General features: G+C 39.1%; 1 protein-coding gene across 2 annotated transcripts in view; it reads left to right on the top strand.

Moving 5' to 3' along the window:
* The window catches only part of gabrb4 (gamma-aminobutyric acid type A receptor subunit beta4), a 59,320-nt gene that overhangs the window by 18,530 nt on the left and 19,883 nt on the right, over positions 1 to 20,907 (top strand). For both annotated transcript variants that reach the window (XM_069146868.1, XM_069146867.1), the window contains exons 3-4: positions 13,700 to 13,767; positions 15,208 to 15,428. In XM_069146868.1, the coding sequence (XP_069002969.1) occupies positions 13,700 to 13,767; positions 15,208 to 15,428 (289 nt within the window). The remainder of the gene's footprint in view (positions 1 to 13,699; positions 13,768 to 15,207; positions 15,429 to 20,907) is intronic.

Raw genomic sequence — 20,907 nt, 5'->3', positions numbered from 1 at the left:
TAGAATTGCTGTATATGTCAGACGTTTAGTAGATTTACGTCTAAACAGGAGCATCTACTGGACTGTCTTCATTTCCAAATTTAAAGCAACCATCTAGAATAGATGCGTCCACTCTCTCATAAGGTCACATGCCTCTGCGGTTCAAATATAGATGTATGTGTCAACTGACTGATGAGCTAAACCGACTGAAGTTTTCCTCTCGTAGCACACTGCACCTTCTCTTCTGTTTCTCTCCTTCTTCCGTTTAAGTCTTTGAACACACATCAGCACACGCTGTCAGTCTCCCTTTTGATTCCAGCTTTTTTAGTTTTTTTGGTTTGGTCTCGCTGACTTTATTTTGTTTTTCTCCTTTACATTTATGTTTTTGATATACTATCTTTTCCCCTGTTTTGGAGTTTGTCATTTAGAATCTGATATCCAGCTCTGTTGACTTTTGTTTGTCACACTCAGTTTTGTTTGAGATAGAAGTTTCTGTATTTATCACACCTGCACAATGTGAGTCTGTTTCTTTTGCCGTGGCATCGTTTCATGTGCAAATAAATGAACTCTAAACCCTAGATGGCAGTGAAGAAGCGAAAGTATTGGAAAAATATGTCTGCGGTGCTCCCAGGGTGCCCAAATATTTCACAATTTAGGGTCTCTGTCACTCCTAAAACATTATTCGGTTGCTGTAATTTTCACAGCAGCTTTGACCAAAACAGCAAAAAGACTCAGAGATATTTGAAAAACCTATTTGTCAAATGGACGATTCACTTGCTTGAACACCATAGCTAGTGTTAGGGTCACAAATTAATATATTATTAACGAACTAATTCACGAATCCTATTCTCCTGAGACATATTAGCCATGATCGGCGAGGAGGATCCACACATAATTACCGCAGGTTAATGTAATTACACAGGCAGCTTCAGCAGGACTTACAGACACATGGAAAGCTACTGAAACAACTGGGATTTACTGCACATGTAGGGCTACTCAGGAGATTAGCTATGAGACATGGTGTCAGTCGAAAGAGACAAAGACAGATGTCTTTTTAGAGGAAAACAAATCATCTGTTTCTGTAACTTAATCTTTTGTACTTCTCCACTTTTCCCTCCAAAATGTTCAATTCGAGATTAGAAAGGAGCCTGGAAATAATAGCATTGATTAAAACTGTCAATGTGTGACTTGCTGAATAAATTATGGCCTGTAAATAAATAATAAGCTGGACCACTGAGAACTGTTCAATGAATTATACACTTTTTTAGCCAATAGTTTGATAATGGCTTAAGGGGTAGGAAAAAGCCTTCAGTGGACACACTTTGTCTTAAATTCCCATACATGGACATGTAATTGACATTCAAGAGTCTGTTTATCTTTCAAAGTCATGATTTGCACCTCCCCTTGTGCGCACCCATCATCTGTTTGTGGAGTAGTGGTTCGTCAGATCCAGCTCTGCTCGTCTTTTGAGGGGTGAAAAGCATCATTTTAAATGTTATGTTGAATATTTAGATCCATTTCTCCAGTAAAAAAATTGTGGGTTAAATCTAAATACTGTCTGACCTACACATTTCTTTAATGATTTACTTTTGTCATTACATATTTCCCCCAAAATAGGATTCAAATTACTTAACATCTCCCACATTACAATTCCACTTGCGTCATGCATTTAAACAGTATTTAGTTTCATGAGTGAACTGAAGTCTACTAAACTAAACCGTCTCCTTCGCTCTTCATCCCGTTAGAGTACTTTAATAATGCTCCTCGTGGGATTGTAATTTATGGGTTGGAAATTCCGCTGGTAATACGTGCAGTGTTTCATAATTCACTGACAAAATCTGTGTATGTAAGTAGGGAGCATTGTTCATTTTCAGCTTTTTAGTGTGGAATCTAAGTAGGTTTCATACATCAGGTCCGAGGTTTGTGACAGGAGAGGACGATAAGATGAGGCCACCTTTACTTATCCTCTGTCTCGCTGACTTCCTGTGATGTACTGCCTCTGCTCTCCTGTTTTACCTCATCATTTTCTTTTGTCTTCTCCTCTGTCCTTTTTCAGTCCTCGTGCCAGAGCTGCTTTAATGATTTCCCTTTATTCACCAATGTGTTGTTTTGTTTTCTTTCACAGTTGTCCTAACAGTTGACTGCGTAGTCCGAGCTGTTCAGTTGTGTCAGTGTTACCCATTTTACATATTATTACTGTCTGACAATTTTAGAAACTGTGTTGATACTGAATAATTTTTACTTAATCAGGACAGTACAATTGTAAATGAGATTTTATTTTTAAGGCCAACTTCAATGTAAAAAACAATACAGGAAACTAGAGAAGATAAAAACATTAGAAAAGTATGAAGGTAAAATAATGTTTTTCACCATAAATGTTTTAATTACATAGTCTAGTGACAAATAAATGTTAAAGACAATTATGAGCAATCATGGTTTTATTAGCTAAAACACAAATAAAAAAAGATACCATGAGGACTTCAAACAAACTTGAGGGTGACTACTTTTATTTTCAGAAAACAACATTATGTTGATTTCAATAATTATTTAATGCTCCAAAAAATAGTAAATGGTTATGGGAAGCGTTCACATTAAATAGCTGAAGTTGGAAGTATTTGACACGATTGATGAAGCCTCGAGCAAAACATTAAGCAGGACTGCAGGATGAATTGTTTCCTGCTGGACTGTTGAGCAGTAAAATCACACTGGGGACACGTTTATGCTGAAATATCTGCCATAGCATTTCCAGCATTCACCTTTTTTTTTTCTTTTTTTTTTTCCGCAGACTTTAATCATTAAATAAAGAGCTTTGTTCTGTGTATTCCTCGACTGAGAAGAGACAAATATAAGAACGTATTTCCTCCTTTTTTTTAATTAGGTTTTGACGAATGCCAAACAATTCATTAGCAGCTCTTCTCCCCTCGTGAGCGCCTCTGCCTCAGCTTGGTCACCTCTGTCCATGTGAACGTCCCTTTATCAGTCTCATCAGTCACTCAGATGGCTTAATTTGACACGTTGAAATTAAGACACACCTTCTCAAGGCTTCCAATACGACTGACATGAATGAGCCAGCCGGCCTTACACGGTCACCTGATGATTCATCCTCTCTGTTTGTGTACTCTGCAATAGACATACATCAAATTACACATCTTGTGGGTTAAAGACACACAGTCTTAACCTGGTTGGACATGCAGACACTGCAAAAAGTAAACCTCAATGGAAGTAATCCTTCAGACAATTTTTTAGACAATATTTATTTATTTAAATGTTTGACATGCTTTCTGTGTTGGAAGGAAAACCTTTGGCGATGTTAACACCAGTGGTTGCTGTATGTCCTTATATGCAGCTTATTTGCTGCAGCAACCCAGTATCATGGCAAAGCGTGAAATAGTCCCACTTGGGGCTGTGCAGCCGTGAAACTTACAAGCATGTAAATGTCATGTGACATGGGATCATGTGACCAAGGTCCCGCAACAGAGACAACAACAGGCATTTTATAGTGGCACTGTGAGGTAGGAGGGGTGGCATGACAGCATTACTCACACAGTGGCACGGCGAGGTTTGAATCCAAGAGCTGACATTTTTGTCAAGTTGTATTTGTTTCTTAACCCCAACCATGTTTTTCTTTTTCCCTAACCCCAATCATGTTCTTTCTCCCAACCCCAACCATGTGCTTATGTAGTAAGCCCAACCACATGTTCCAGCTATACATTTTAATTTTCCTGTAAATCACATGCAGTAGGTTTCATTTTCATCCACTACAGGAAAACGTGTAACTTTCACGTGTAGACAGCGTAAAGTGTGGCCATTTCACGTTTTGCTGTGATAGCGAGGTGGCTGCAGACAGGGGAGCAAGTAAAGAAGAGAGCAAGCGTTTCATTTGGAAAGTTGTTAAATGGTGTTACGTCAGGAAAGAGACAATTATACAGGCATTTTAAGTTTTGGTATACAGTATCAGTCTAAGAAGTGTGAGGTGTATCTTTAGGAGGGCGGCATGCAGGCTCAGTAGTTACTGTAGCGGTGTAGCCTCACGGCAACAAAGTCCTCAGTTCAAATCTGGCAGTCTGTTCAGATGTGGGATCTTCCTGCGTGGACTGTGGGTGCTTCCCTCCACGTCTGCGCTGGTTTCCAAACAGATGCTCCAGTTTCCTCCCACCGTCCTGAGACATGCAGGTTAGGTCAAGTGGAAACTCCAAATTGCCCGTAGGTGTGAATGTGTTTATCAGTCTACACGTGTGTAGGCTCTGTGATAGACTGTTGACCTGCCGAGGGTTTACTCTCACGCCCACTGCATGCTGGGAAACAGACTCCAGCTCCTCACAGCCCTGAAGCCTGTAGAAAAACTGGAAGAATATTTATTAAATGATCAACAAATTTGCTGGTGGAGATTTGTCTGTAGGAGTCTTAGTTTACAGTAAACACATTCATCATCATGTATAGCAGGGAAAACAGCCTGTACACCTCACCTAGAAACATTTAGTGGATCAAACCACAACTAAATAATGTTTGTAGAGGTGTGGTTCATATCTATTACATGATTTCTTTGTGTGTTTATTTTCATTTGTGAATTTGTGAGAATATTTAAGGTCCTGAGGGTTTACAGTGAATTAATTTGACCAGTAAAGGCAACAACAATAGTTCCCGGTGTTGACCTAAATAACTTAACTCATAAGACAATCTACTTTACATTCACAATATTGTGAGAACTAGCTCCTTCTCATTGTATTCATTCCCCTGACGTTCACATACAATCCTTTTAAGTCAGATATTATTCATGCTTGTGTTGATCACTGGATTTGCAAAATTTCTGCTTTTATTTTCAAGTGTGTACCCATCATTTAGATGCCCACAATACTCGATACGATTTTTAGACTTTAGGTATTGAGAGTAAATGTGTCTTTTTTGGTTACAAATTCATTCTGCAGCATGACAACAGCATGAAACGTACAGCTGGAGTCATGAAGAAGTGCTTTCATTAACAAGAAGAAAACAAAATCCTACAGCAGACAGTAGGACTTCATTAGTACATAATCAGTGAAAACAAGGTGTTATACAAGCTATTTAATGGTTATTTTTATTATTATTTAATAAAAGGAAATATTATGTTGTTGCAATCGCTGAAATTTACTGTAGGTTTGGTACCGTCTTTGGGAATCTATATGATGTTTAATTTGAATACATACAGTAGGTTTCACACAAAATTAAATGTCTTTTCCTGATCGATCATACTGGCAACAATAACAGACAACAACAATAGCAGAGTAAAAAGATGAAAACCAGGTTTAATTCAACAGACGTGTGTTGAATAATTGAATTTTAAGGAGTCGTTGTTATGATGTGATTCCCTGCTTTTGGTCACAATTGATGCCTTCAGTATTAAAAGACACTCTTTGGCTTTGTGAGCAAACGTGCTTTTGATGCAGTTTCTGTCTGTGTTTTGGTTGATTTCTGCCGTCATGGAAATAACTGAGGCAACTGTATTAAATGCAGTAGTGGGGGTGGGGGGCGTGGGGGGCTGCAGCCTAACATACGTGTGTCGTCGTGTTTGTTAATTTCTTGAGAAAAGGGCTTCATGAGAGCGGCAGCTATTGAAAACAAAAGCAAACACAGATTCGACTGGATAAATCATCATGCTTCTCTTGCAACACTGTAGGGAAAATGCTGCACAGTTGCTATGGAACCCTCTGTTGCTAGGCAATGGGTTGATTATCAGAGTTTTTTTTATTTATTTTTTTATATAAGAGGCGGTGTTTTCTTTGCTGTCCAGCAAATTTGTTTTCAGAAGGCTGTACAACTGACAGGATATGTGGAATAACGCTTTCCTGAATGTAAATGGAATATATCCAGACTGATATGTTTACAATCTGAACTGAATATTTAATGTGAAATGTAAAACATCATGGAGGATTTCACTGCTAAACATTAATGCCGGGTAAAATATACTCTTCTCTTTTTTTAAATGTGCCACAACAAACCGTGACTGTTAGCTTCCTTCAGGAGAAATTTGATTTAGGTGCTGATGCTGTATGGGGTGTGTTCATCTTTTGGAAACTATTTATTTTTGGCAAACAGCACAGAATCATTCCAGATAAGCCAAAAGAGTAAATTCATCCCATCATCTCAGTACCTGTTTGCAGGTCATTTATACAGCTTCATTTATTAAAATAATCCAATCTATAAGCAGTGGACATGTGGAGGGAATATCATCACGTTGCCCTCTTGTGGTTGCATTCAGATATGAGACTAATCGAGGTTTTTATTAGTGGAGTTATCCACCTTTTTTTTTAAATTATTGACTTCTTCCTCTGTGCAGAGGCCCTTTGTTTTCAGTCATCGGATAAAAAAGGTGCGTTGCTATCAAGTCTAAAGTGGACTTAATATTTTTTATACTCCAGGAAAATTCAATGCACATTACACAATAAAATAAGCAATGAATATAAACTGACTCCTGGCTCAGTTTCTGACTTGATCACATGCCCACATGCTTTCTGTGCGTGTAGTCAGTTTAATGTTAGTAGTCTTAATGAAACATTTGCACACACCTTTGTTCTCCCCGTGTCCTGGCACACACACCTCTCCCCTGACGTCTGATGAAGCCTGCACTTGTTCAAGTGGCAGACAAACCTTCTATTTCATTTCACTGGACTAAAATTAACACTGTTACTTACCTGTACTTTACACAGAGAATGACAAAACTCTATTCAAAAATCACAGTCACAATATGCGGATGCTTTAAAGGAATTACATTACGGTTGTGATCCATATGAAACATTATGCAGCATTTCACTCTGGAATCCTTGTTAGGTTAGTACTTCACAATGGGAAATTCTGCATATAATAAAAACTATTAAATTAATTTTAAATACAGGTATATTTTGATGTTGATTATGCACAGCATTCTTATACATTTACAGGAAACATACTTAATTGAATCTGTTGAATACACACTAAGAACAATAAGTATATCTTTGAAGAATGAATATGTAGTGTACAGTAGGAGCTTACTTTGGTCGCTATTGACAATTGACAACAAAGGCAGTCAGTCATTTTTGCTAATTTGGCACGCCCTCAGATTAGTGCTCTCGATTAAACACATTTGCTATAAACTGACACAAGCATTCTTTATAGTTTGTGTATCACTGGCACTGTTTATATAGGAACATTTAAACCTGCTTGATTCTCTTTCCAACCAACAATGATCCCTGATTTGGCAGATTTCTACAACAATGACAGATATTCTGGGATTCGAAGGTGATAAACCACTGTAGTAGGTGGAAAAGCAACCAGTTAGGAGATCATTTCCACAGACTCTTCCTCGCTGCCGTCAGCTGAAGTCGGGATGTTCCTGTTAATCTGACGACCACTCCCCAGCAGTGAACTTACATTGTTTTGCAATGAACTGCCATTATGGTGGAAAACATGAAATGGGGCAGCCTCACTGCCCCCTACATCAGTTGAGCTTGTCTACCCGGGGGCTAGATAAGACTGCCAGACTGGAAGCTAAATGTGGCGACACATTGTCGGAGTTGAGAGGACAGCATACATAGATAATAAGCGAGAGAGAGGACAGCAGGGCTAAAAAACAAAAAACAAAACAACTGTCAGCAAGGAGTGAAAACATGATATGCAAAGCGAGCTGCATGGCTGACTGTTTTTTAGTCATTTCATGAGTCTTCTGGATGCAGCACTTATTGTGATGAAGTTCCCACCCATGCTAATAATTACTCCAACTAATGGATGGCAAGAAAGCAAATATGGCTGTAGCTCAAAAGGCTAAAGTATTTCTTTAAATGAACCTCTCCAAAGAGATAAAAGTAAATGTGGAAAACCTGAAGCAAAATCCCTTTTAATGAAATACTAACATGCTCAGCTGACATGACACAGATGGAACTTTTCCGTCATGTGAGAAAGCTAAATGTCACTTTCCCTAAATTATCAGAATCCTTTTGGCAGGGAAAAAAAACAACATCAACATATGATGGTCAGTTTCTTGTGGCTCACAAGCTTATGACAGTTTCACTGTTGGCATTGTTCAATGTGTAATTTAACAATAATAATCTCCTCACACACACTGACAGTAAGGGGACATGTTGGATATCCTGCCTCAGTGCCCACCTCCAGATGCCCTGTTGCTATACTAAACCGCTGTAATGAAGAGTGTCCAAATATACAAATATGGCCTGAGTGAATTTTACAGTCCAAAACTACCATATGAAGAGCCTCTTTGTTGTCTTGACTAACTTTGGTGAAAGTGTATATGATTGTGGGCTAAAGGCTTCAGGAAAAGACACAACGAGGAAAGTTAACTTTGTCATCCCGCTGTTTTTTTTCTTCTTTTTTTCAGTTTCACCCCTTTTCTTCTTATTGTCAGCCGTATGTTATAAAATTATAGTGTAGAAAAGTATAGTGTAGTATAAATGTGAGGCATCAGCCTTTGTTAATGGTTGAAAATGTTGCTTGTGTAGAGGTAGTGCTAAGTTGTAATGCTGCGAATTGTTGTTGTAATGCTTATATTTTTGAATGAAATGAAGAAATGAGATATGAGTGCTGGTAGGAGGGTCTGGATAAATTGTGGTACATTTACTTTATTTAAGTACATGAGTATATTTACCAGTAAATATTTATATTTTATGCTCCTTTAAACGTCTACCTGAGTACATTTCAGCAGGAAATAGTTTATGTTTGACTTAACTACATTTTCAGAAAGCAAATTTAATACAAAGCAGTTTAAAAAAACGATGCATAAAGGAGTACATTTACCTGTCCCTTTACTCAAATAAAGAATCCCAGAGTCTCTACTACTGACCTGAAGTAGATTAACACTAAACTGTAAATGCTTTAACAGAATTTAGTTTAGTTACTTTCCTTCTCTATTATTTGTGCACCGGTGCTTCACCACCAACAACTGTCACCACCCTTTGCAGTCCGTCTGTGCTCATAGCATGAGAGCGTTCATGCGGTTCGAGCATGTGATCATTACACTGCCACGCTGGTAGTCATCAAAACTCCCACAGGGCACCTTTAATTTAGAAAACTTTGAGTAAATCTCTTTTTTCCTCCGAGTGACGCTCGTGTGCTCAGTTTTGCAGGGAGCCGAACGAGGCGATGCTGGGAGGCAATTAAAGATCAGTTCTCCTCATTTAGTCCTCTATTATGTTTTAATGTAGCACATCTATATGCAGCCAATCGTCACACATCTGTTTTAAGCTGCCCCTACCGTGTTGTTGGCCAACAACCATCAGCAAACCGGAGCAGGTTGACACATTCAGTTGCTTCTTGGATAACTGTTTACAATGTAAGTTTGTAAGATTTGCCACGGGATATTATGATCTCTTTCCTCTCAATCACTCTTTAAAATCTGAAAGTTAGAAAAACAAATGACAGTAATTAGCTCTGCGGTCATGAGTTGTTATTTTTAAAGAATTACCAACGTTGTAGTGTTGAGAAAAATAAAAAAAAATGTAGTTGGCAATGTTTTAAACGCTGGTTGAAAAATGAACATAAAAATGCTTATTTAAAGATCTGACAGGTTTTTTTTTAGGGAAGTGTTGTTCTTCTTTCAACTTGTGAAGTGCAAGTACAGGTAACAGTTTTATTTCGAGAAAGCTGTGGTGACGGCGGAGTGACTGCTTCTGTTTCACTAAAGCTGGGTCAAAAAATGCAGCGAGAGAGAGAGAGGGCGAGATGGTGCTTTCTGTTTTCATGTAGCGAACGAATGTACTTTGACATCTCTGGGGAAAACTGTTACTGGTTGCTTTCACAAAGTGCGATGGAACAAGGCCCTACTTTCCCCTCCACCACTCCTCTTTTTCTAGAAAAAGATGGGTCAGGGAATATGACAAAGCTGCCAGGCATTTAGTGTAGTGGGACAAGTCGGGGGAAAAAAGGGATTACCGAGAGGATAGATGGGCCTTTTCACTCAAGTGGTTTGCAGGTTGATATTTTCCAGGATTTTAAACATTATAATGAATTAATATCTGCAGGAGAGAAGTGATCTTTCAGGTATTTAAAGTGCATGGATCAGTACACGTAGAACAGTTGATCGATCACAGTCTCATATTATAGTTTTAAGACTGGTTGTGTTTTTGTTTTTTTTATGTTTTTGAAATCAAACAGTAGAAACTTGATTTTTCTCTTCACTCTGTGATGTAATAGATGAACACAGTCAGGCTTTGGGGGAGTATTCCCTGACCTTAATACCTCAACATTGTGATTGTGTTAGAGGATGCCACAGGATAGCGCACAGTTCAGTTTGGAGCACAACTTCATGACTGCTGAGTTGTGCAGATCTCAGCGTCCACTTATTAACATATGTGTAAATAGCCCACACGCACAGCTGCTGCAGGGTTCTACAAGCAATATTTAGCACATGCATCCATGCCAATACAGTTACAATCTGCACCACTGCTGTTTGTTTAGGCATTGAGATGTGTGAAATAAGCGTATTTGGGGATGTTAATATATATATTTGAGTGCAGCAGAGACACTTCATCACTTATGAATGAGGCCCAACATGATTCAGTGGGAACAGTTTTGGTGCAGACAACACAACAATCCCTGTGGTCCCACGCTGGGTCAGATCCTCGCAGTGCGCCCTGCAGGAGGTTGTCTGAGTCTGACCAAGCATGCAAACAACTGCATGTTAAACCATTTGTGTGAGCCATATTCAACAGTGGTCTTAGCTACCTGATCGCTGCGGGTTAGTGAGCCTTTGGTTTGGAATTGCTTTGGGGTTGCTTGGAACCTGTTGTACTTCCTGTAAAGTCAACGTTTTATTTGCTGTTGGGTGTGGGTGTACGCTGAAGTGTCCTAATGTAAAATACAATTAAATATCTAATAAATGAAGGTACTGGTTTGAAAATACAACAAAGAACTTGGTCCGTTAATGCCGATTGCGGTGTGATTTTACCATAACTGATGCACCAATCAGTGCAGCAGTTTAAATCGGGTAAGTAGTCATCAAAATTAATATTAAACTAAATTATTTTCATTAACATTTTGGTTCAAACTAAATGTTCCAAGTCAAAGGTGCTCACTCCGGTCTTACTTTATACACTATCATGTAGAATGAGCTCTGTAGTAGAAGCCAGACAAACAATTTGAGGGGTCGATGCTATTATTGCAGTGATAGACACTACAGTATAGTTAGTGAGAGTGAAGGGAAGACTGACAGCTTGGATTGCATTGTATTTTTAGCCATATCCAATAATCAAAAAGTGTATTCATATAGCCTTTTCATGCACCTGGAGGCTTTATCTCAGCATGGTGACGGTGTTTGGACAGATTAGGGTCATATTCGTGATTTTTCTACATTGTCAAAAACCCTTATGGGCTCTGAACTGTGCAAGTCTGCAACCCATAAACATCATCATGACTCCTGCTGTCTACAGCAGCTGTCAAGATTTGTTTTTTTATCCATTATTTTTGCATTTCAAAGCGTTGTATAATGAGGAGGATTCAGAGGAGAAGTTGTTGATCTGTTCCGGTCAAAGAGAAATCTGTCTGTTTCGTGAACTTGTGCAACACATCCATCTTCTGGACCCTGAAATCAACCACCCCGTGTTCAGGGAGTCACAATCTCCCATCACCGTCTGTACCAAATGATGTCACATTACAAGCAAAAAAACAAGATGCTACTGATGACTTCTACCTGGCACTTGAGAACTACTTGAGCTTCAAAATGATGTATCAAGTCGGATTTACAATCAGTAAATATGGCTAACAGAGGTTGGTAGCCGATGGAAAGTAGATAAGACGGTAGAAAATGATGCCTCTGTCATTTTTAAAAAGAAAAATAAGGTTTAAGAAAGTGTTCTAAACAAATTTGTAGGTTCTACTGATGAGTATGGAATAAAAACTGTACTTGTCTCCTCCTTAGCATCTTCCTTTTTCTTTATGCAATAATTCATTGAATGATATACTGTAAATGTCGAGCTGCAGAAAGAAAATGGTTCAAGAAAGATGGAAGAGGAAAAGCTGTAATATACAAGAACAGCAGCACAATCACAAATCCGCTGCTCTCTTCATTTAAGCAGGAGGCCGTAGGTTTGGTTCCTTTTTGAATATGTGATAGTACATACTGCAGTACAACAGTTTCCGTGTTGTTTATGGCTCCAATATAAATGCCATTTCCACTATAAAACCGCGGAACGTTATCTGAATATACTGATTCAGCTCCAAACCAATCACTGAACTGTTTGTGCTGTTCTCTGTGTCAGCAATTCATATTTTGTGGCCTGATCAAGCAAAGTAAAGGTGACATGGTTTGAAGAGGAAGGGAATGAAGAAGGGTGTTCAGGCGTTGGGAAATGCATAAAAAGAGAAAGAATTTGTATTAATATAACACAGAGAATCGGTGGCAGCAAATCTGTTCGCTCCCAAAGGCCACAGGCCGCTTTAACAGCATCGCAGAGAGAACAGACGAAGGAGAAAAAAAACAAGTAATGCGTCACGTGAATGACTCTCTCTGCAGTTCTGCGTCTTCGCTCTTCAGTGCGTCTCCGCCAGGGAGGAAATGTGGTTGCTAAAACTCCAAAGTTTGTTTGGATGAAACCCAATCTGAAAAGAGTTGACGCCAACAAAATGAATAAACTTTGAGTGAACTCAGGGAATACCCTCGCACATGGTACACTGTCATTTATCACAGCAATTATCCAAAGTATATTGTAAGCACACAGATGTTGAGTGTGCATTTTAAAAAAATATATATATTTCATGAATTCCTGAATTTGAGACGTTGCATGTTGGCGAATCTGTGTCTCCCTGTTAATGGTCATATGATGCAGTCACACCGTCTTGATCTGCTGGCTGCACTGTAAATGGATAATCCTTGTAAACCTAAAGTTGTCTCAATATTGAAGTAGGCTAAGTGTTTATTGTACATGTAAGGGAGTCAACATGCATGGATGTTTACATATCTACAACACGCACTGTAATCGCGCAAATGAGGCGTGCTTTGCTCTTCCTGTTCCTTCACATGAGTTGCTAGCCTACAAATTAGTATGGATGAGTGCATTTTGTCTCTGACGTTTCATAAACTTCGGAGAGGAACTGATCTTTACATTACATCTTGCACTCCCACTGGCTTATGGTACACTGGACAAACTAGCCTGTGTTTGAGCCGTAGTTTGCCAAAAAAAAAAAAAAAAATTGTTGAGTAGCAGGGTGCAGTGCATTGTAAAGAGAAGATAGATGCTCTCATATGCAAGAAGAATAAAGCATGAGCGGATTTGCATTTCCTTGTATACAAAATCTGATGTGACTGGATATGTAGCTGAATTTATTGAATGGTTTTATGTTAGAACTTTGGTTCAGTGGAATGAAAAGTAAGTTTGAGGAGCTCTTAACTACTCTTACAGAAAAAAAACAAATGAATTTCACGGGCAAAAACTCGTGATCACGTGACCACATGACACATGATTGTGCACGTGTGAAACGTGTGGTTTTGGAACAGTTTCATGGTTTAATGTTTGAAGCCCATGTCAATTCCCATCTGAGAAATGTTCCACATATTTTCTCCTATGTCATCATATGTTGCATCATGTGGTAAACGTGCGTCATACATGTGTCCCATGTGTAAAACATGGGAAATATTTGGGGTTTTTTTCTGTAAAGGTAGTTTAACATGCTCACTAGTCAATCAAGTTACTGTAGTACTGTACATGGATGTTGTTGTTTCAGTACCGTTTTGGTGATACCAAATTTTCCTTTGCTCCTTCAGGTGCTCCAGTCATCGTAGGAATGAGCATCAACATAGCGAGCATCGACTCCATCTCAGAAGTAAACATGGTAAGTTCAGATCTCCTTGTCTTTTGTGTTTGTCCCCGTCATCCAAAATATGTCCAGTTCACCTGCAGACTGCAGTGTTTGTTGCTGCTAACTTTACTGATGACCTGGAGAGGGCTGCACACGAGGAACTTCAGTGAGGGACTCTGCAGCAGGTTCACGCTAATCCACACAGTCACCGGAACAACTAGAGGGAGCTGCTAATGCATCAACAAAGCTGTGATCTCTCACTGGCCTCCCAGACACAAACGCTGACAATTGTGTTTTGGACAATTCAGTATGGCTGAATCAGGATGGGGGGTGTTTCTTCAGGGTGTCAGTGATGGTGGATAATTATTTTACACTTCTTCATACTGAATTAAACTTTGGTTTTCAAAGTAATTGTAATATTTGACTTTTTTGTGTTATTCTAAAACACATTTGCATCTAAAATGTATCATTTTTAAAGGCAAATGTTGCTGAGAGGGTTGACTGATTTGTTATCAGTAGTACGACTGAGTGCTCATTAAGAGCCCTGCGACCCTTCACTTGTTCACACACACCTTTCAGCACAGAACATTTTATAACATTAAAATACATCAGAATGTGAGGGATACTACATGTCTTGATATTTGTCATGCTCACATGTGAAGTGTAGGTTAACTTGATAATTAACTGTAATCTGAGATGTATTGTGGGCTTTTTTTTGGACTGTGTAGGTTTTAACTTACTTTAGTATAATAACGTGTGTTTTATGACACTGTCAACAGTACGACACTTTGAGTAGAGGCACAATGATGCATTAGCGAAAAGACATCCACTTGAGTGCATTTCCAGTTATACGGAAGTTCAGGTCCCATTTTGTTTGTTGGCCGAATCCTTGTCCATCCTGTTTTACAAATGCTGATCTGTTGAGCTTCTTTTTTTTTTTTTTTTTTTACACAGACACATTAAACACTTTTCCTGATCTGAGGATCATTTATGTATTCCTTTATTGCTGACATATTCTTGCTGTTTCCTCTTTCTTTCTCTTTAATCGTAAAGTTTTTTTTCTAATATCTTTGTCTTTTAGTAGGCAACACCTTGTTCTTGTTTTCTACATAACCTATGGTGCTGTCTTTCAATTGTGATTTTAGAACTGACTAATTACGAAACACTTTTTAATCAAGAAGTAACATGTCTTTGATCAGATCTGTTTTCATGTGTTATGATCAGTTTGATCACTCATGCCTTCTGTTATCTGAACATAAACATATACAGTGTATATATATATATATATATATATTTTTTTTTTTTTTTTTTTTTTTTTTTTGCCAGCAGTGGTAGGAAACACTAAAATAAAGGCAAAATGTCTTCACATACAGATGTGCTTTTTGTAAATTAGCACCAGCTCACAGCCTTGTGTACATGTGAACAGTGTATTTGCCTATGAGTTCATGCTTGTATTTCCCTCCTTCTTCCCAGGACTATACCATCACAATGTATTTCCAGCAGAGCTGGCGAGATAAGCGTTTGGCCTATGGTGAGCTGAACCTAAACCTGACTCTGGACAACCGTGTAGCAGACCAGCTGTGGCTCCCCGATACCTACTTCCTTAATGATAAGAAGTCCTTTCTTCATGGCGTGACAGTAAAAAACCGAATGATCCGACTGCACCCTGACGGCACCGTCTTGTATGGGCTGAGGTAAGAGCAGCACAAACTTTGCTTTGTGTCGAAGCGTTCTCTTAATAAGTGCGTTCATTTCATACACACTGTATGGCTGCCTGGTGTCTTTACATCAGCATTCCTCATTTTAATCTGTTTGCTGTATGAAATCCTGTTTGGTTTTATTTTCTCCGTGTCAACTTGTATCTACTTGGTAAACCTGAACTCCTGGTGCTAGCTGGAAAAAGACTTATGTGGCTGTTGATATTCTGCATTGCCAGACCATAGACAGTCAGTGTTAGTTATTAGTACATACCACAAGTTTGTAGTAAAATAAGGGGCCACAAACTGCCACATTTTTCCTTGAACAACTAAAATGATAAATGTGTTACAGTAGTTATCAAAGACACCGCTGCTGACTTCAATACATTCTGCCACAGCCTTACTTCATACTGGTCTGGTATGACCAGTAGCTTATGGTGGCTAATGGTAGCAAACTTTGTGGTTCAGTGGTTTAATGTCTCTCATTTTGTTGCCGTTACACTACATTTTAGCATTGAGCATTATCCTATAATTGTTACTTGTGGCTGCAGGAGACACCATAAATCAAAAGTTTGATAGCCTTTCTTTAATATAACTATGTTTTCACAGCTTCAGATACCACATGACCTCAGTTTGCTCCCATGGTCCAAACAGCAAACAGGTCAAGTGAATTGGACACTCTAAAAGTCTCCTATGTGAGTGTGACTGCGTGTGTCCTCCTGTTGCCCCGGCGACTGACTGGTAATCCGGTCCAGGATGTTGCCTTTTACCCAGTGCGTGCAGGAAAGCACAGTATGGAAAGGGTCTGGGTGGATTTTAGTTGTCTTTTTCAATTTTACTCCTGCAAAGCTTTAATAATGCAAGAAGCTGAGGCCTCGGAAAAAATGTGTATATACAGTCAAAATATTTCATGCATGCCGGGATAGGCTTCACCTCCCTGCGACCCGAGACAGGATTAGCATATACAGTAAATGAATGGATGGTGTCACCACTATTTAGAAATACTCCATTAAATGTTAGACCAGGGGAAAATAAGTAACTGCTCCCACAGGAAGATTTTTTGCACACCGTGTAGCTGCTAAAGACCCAAACATACAGGACTCACGATAACTGTAATTATTGTAGGCTACATACTGTATGTGCTGTCTGTCATTTGCCCTGATCAAGCGGCAGTTAACAAGTAAAGAGAAATAAGGCTAGTCTGAGATCACGTGCTACCAGAAGAACGAGGTCTCCACTGCTGGTATAATTCATTCGGTCCTGCGGCAGGATGAATTATGACAGATGTATTTTTGGTAACAGTAAACAGACTTTAAAGTTTTATTTATAAAGTTAATAGTCTACAAAGTTGGAATCGTGACTCGTGATACAAACAGTCCCGATATTTCTTTAAAGGCGTGAGAGGGTACATTAAAGCTAAGGTTCAGTGACCCAGAAAGGCTAAAAAAAGGTTTCAAATGCTCGCCACCTCAGTGTCCCAGATCACTGTGACAAACCAGACAATTCAGTCAACAGTAAATGTGCACAGAGGGACCCATCTAAAATCCCTCGGGCACTGCTAAAAGTAAGAAAGCGTCCTGAGGTTTGTTCAAACCCAGAATGGATCGCTGCTTTTCTTAACACAAGTCATTAAAATAAAGTAGTTTGATGGAGGCAAAGAGGATGGAAACGTGTTTTGTTCCATGAATAAAAGACAAACGGCAGTGACAAGGTTTAGATCATATCAAGTAATGAATTATTAATGCAATAATCAGTATTCAGAGACTCTGAATTACTGAATTGATGCTGACACAAAAGGAGATGTGATGGCAAAAGTTTTTCTTTTCCCTGTCATGACTCTTCACAAGGCTTCACAAGTTATCAGTCCAACAGAAAGCAGCCTCACTGATGTAGAAGTGGCAAAAGAAATATCTGGGAGACGGTTTCTGTTTTATCTTCTGGGACAATTGCGCATAGTCATGGCAACTAATTTTAGCAGGTGACCAGATAAATACAATCTGTCTTTGTCTGTTTACCAGGTCAGTGGTAGGCTGAATTTATTACTACTATAACTGTAGGAAAGTTGATGGTTATCATAACATGCATATGTGCTTGTTAGCGGTATTCATAAAACATGCAACAAATGAAGATTCCCAAACGCATCTCCTCCGCTGCTTGTTGGACTCGACAACAGGCGCCACACACACACATGCAGCCGAGAAAGTGAAACTCATAACATCCCATATACATGCCATAAAAGAGGACATGTTACCAGTTTGCATACATTTTGGTTGCAAAGTGTCTGCCAACGGAGGAAACACATCAAACTCTTCTTCGAGAATCCGTCTGGCAGATCAACGTACGGATCCGGTTTGTAACTTGAATTCCTTATGAAAAAAACTTGAACGTTTATACATCAATTAATAAATGCATTATCCACATCCCAGCTCTTGGCTACATCTGCATCGTCTGTCTGTTTGTTCACCTCTGACTTGCGCGCACACACACACACACACACACACACACACACACACACACACACACACAACTGTCGCGGCTCGGCTGCTGAAACAAGTGTGTATGAGTGAGTTTAAGGTTCAGACAGGATCCATCAGGCTGAGCTGTCACACATCTCTGGTAAACTGGCAACTAATTTGATGATCATATAGATCAATTCAGAAGACATTTCCTACCATTTTCAAAATTTTACAAATTAGCAGAATCATTCATAATTCATCATTAATTGCAGCTGGATACAACACAGTTCAAAAGAGCTCCACCTCAACCAACTGCAGCAGTAAAATCCTGTTGAAGTTCATTTTATCTGAAAATAGTCATATTAATTGTAAAATACAGTATATCATCAGAGTTCAAATGACCCAGGGGCTGTTGGAGGGGAGCCTTGTTTTCCAGTGCACACCACAACTAAACATGTCAGATGCACGTGCACATGGAAGTGCGGAGCAAATGTTCTCTCTCTTTCTCTCTGGTTGGCCACCGCTTCACTTTTCATGTCATATCCTTTCCCCCCCTAAAAGTTTTATTTACAACCACTAAAAGCAGGCAGGCAACCAAATGATGTGACATCTATCTGTCTCGGTGAAAAGAATTTAAGTGGCAATGTAAACGTGGTGATTTGAATGCACGGATGGCCACAGCAGGAATAGACTCAGCATTGTGATTATTAGACAAAATGTTTGAAAACTGGTACATAAGGAGCAAATTAACACACAACATTGACATTTTCCTACTATTATTATTTAGTTCAGCAACCTTGTGCAGAAAATCTGAATCTATAGCCTGTAACTACGAAAATGGGCGATGTTTTAGAGGTCCACCTAAATCTCTCAAAGTAAGCTTTTAGAGGACCTGAGCTCCACACATCATTAGACCCTGATATTTTCTGAGGTGGTTATTGTACTGTGAAAAACTTGTGCCATCGCAATCCTACTGGCAATACAGTCTTGTTATTTCAAAATGTACAGTTGACATGTGCCTCTATAGGCATAGGAATTGATTCATTTTATTACTGAGTCACGCATAAATAACATACCAAGCATAAATAGGCTGACAAGACACCATTAATGACAAAAAGTAGAGCCTGAACAACAACAAACATTTCAAATGATTCTAAATACATAACCCAACCTCACATTTTTTTCAAAACTGTAGCAAAAAAATTGCTAACTTAGATATTTTTAATTCATCACAATAAGGACAAAAAAAAAAAAAAAAAGATACATTTTTGAACAACTCAGACCAGCTCCTCTCACCTGACTCCCGCCAGTGTTTTGATTTCTTACATCCTACACGCGGCTGTGGGTAATATTAGAAGTGCAAAGTCTTCCTTCAGCCCGTTAAAAATGTATCTTTGATAGCGTTTCAGTGTGTTCAGGATAGAAAACTTTGTGCCGCCACCAATTAACGCAGGTGGAGACACGGGGGGAGTCGCATGCCAAAATGGTACCAAAATTACACGGAATAAACATCTCCAGCTGCTCCACTCAGCCCACTTCGGCACCAGCGCGTTCCTCTGGAGGCAGAAAAGTACCAAACAGGCACACGCGTAGTGAAATGGATGGCCAGAAGGAATTGGCATTACATTCACACCTCTTTATTCATGCGTGAAACAGGAAACTAAGATTATTGCAAGGGACAGCATCATCTGTTTCTCCAGCATCTAAACTTCAAACATAGAGTTTACTGTTATCATTACCCACTGCTGTAATGGTGTTTGGCATATGGCGTCGAGCTCTCGGGTTTGTCCTCGAGACCGTGTTTTCAGCGGAGTACAGTAATTAGAAGCAGTGCATAATCTACATGCAGTGGTGATTTCCAGGCCCTTTACAAGCCTCGCGTAAACATGCAATTAAATCGCTTTGTTGAAATGTTTGACTTTGCCCAAGGGTTGTGTGGACATTTTTTTTTTCTCCCCAGAACAAAAGACGCAACTTTAACAATAGACGTTTGTAGTCCCAGTTCAGTTCATTTGAATGTTGTGGCTCTGGAGTCGGACCGCTCGAGGTTTTTTGTTGTCTTAACTGCATTTTCTTGTAAAGACCGCCTGTTTGAATCTCTCCCCTGAGCTGCTCCTGAGCAGCAGAATACAAACTGTGGACAATCACATTACACACACTGCTGCACCTTGTGCTGTGCTCTATCCACTCACTGTGAAATGTGCTGCTACTCCTGTTTGTCTTTTTTTTTGGTGGGTGGGGTGGTGAGGGGGAGGGGGGTATTTACCTTGATTCCTACCACTCACTCTGATTTTAATCTGAGTTGTGTTGATCAACCAGTTCTATTTTAATATTCATTTTAAGTTCAAGCTGGCAGTCTCACTGCTTCACAGCTGCACCCTCACTTTTTTATCCACTGATCTGGTGTTGAGTGTTGAAGGTGCTTTCTGTGTACCTGCAGTCTTTATTCTGTCACATTATCAGTCAGATCAGACAAATGTATCACAGAGATAGTCATATTTTTCCTCAAACAAATACAATGAAAATCAGATCTAATTTTGTAAAATGACAGTTGATATTTGTCTTTTTTTCAAACAGTTCCACGTTTTATTGAATTGATTGTAATTGGGGGTTGCAGATGGTGCAATCAATTGCAATAAACCTAGTAAAATCAAGACGTTATATGGTTCACTTTGTGGACCAGTCACTCCAAGATGACTGGTTCCTGTGGTTATGTGTTTTTCTATATCACAGATTTGTCCCACAGTCCAGTGAATAGTAAGTGACTGTAAGAATCGTAAGTGAGCACAAGTTTGAAATACTTGTACTCAAACATTTATATGCTATGCTTCTTCACACACTTCCCTATATTTCAGAGTAATGGGATGCACTTTTTTGCTCCACTAAATTCATTTGATAGATAGTATTACAAGTTACATTTCCTGTTAAGACTTTACATATAATAAACTTATGCATTGTTAAACCACTGGTTTCCACCCATTTTAGCTTTGGACCCTTTCAGCAGTTTAATCAAAGAGTGA

Source organism: Embiotoca jacksoni, unplaced genomic scaffold (assembly GCF_022577435.1).
Source record: "Embiotoca jacksoni isolate LCO1_2020_lvr unplaced genomic scaffold, fEmbJac1.0.p SCAF_13, whole genome shotgun sequence".
NCBI classification, from domain to species: domain Eukaryota; kingdom Metazoa; phylum Chordata; class Actinopteri; family Embiotocidae; genus Embiotoca; species Embiotoca jacksoni.
The sequence above is the reverse complement of the archived record's forward strand: the minus strand, read 5'-3'. Positions and strand labels throughout refer to the sequence as shown.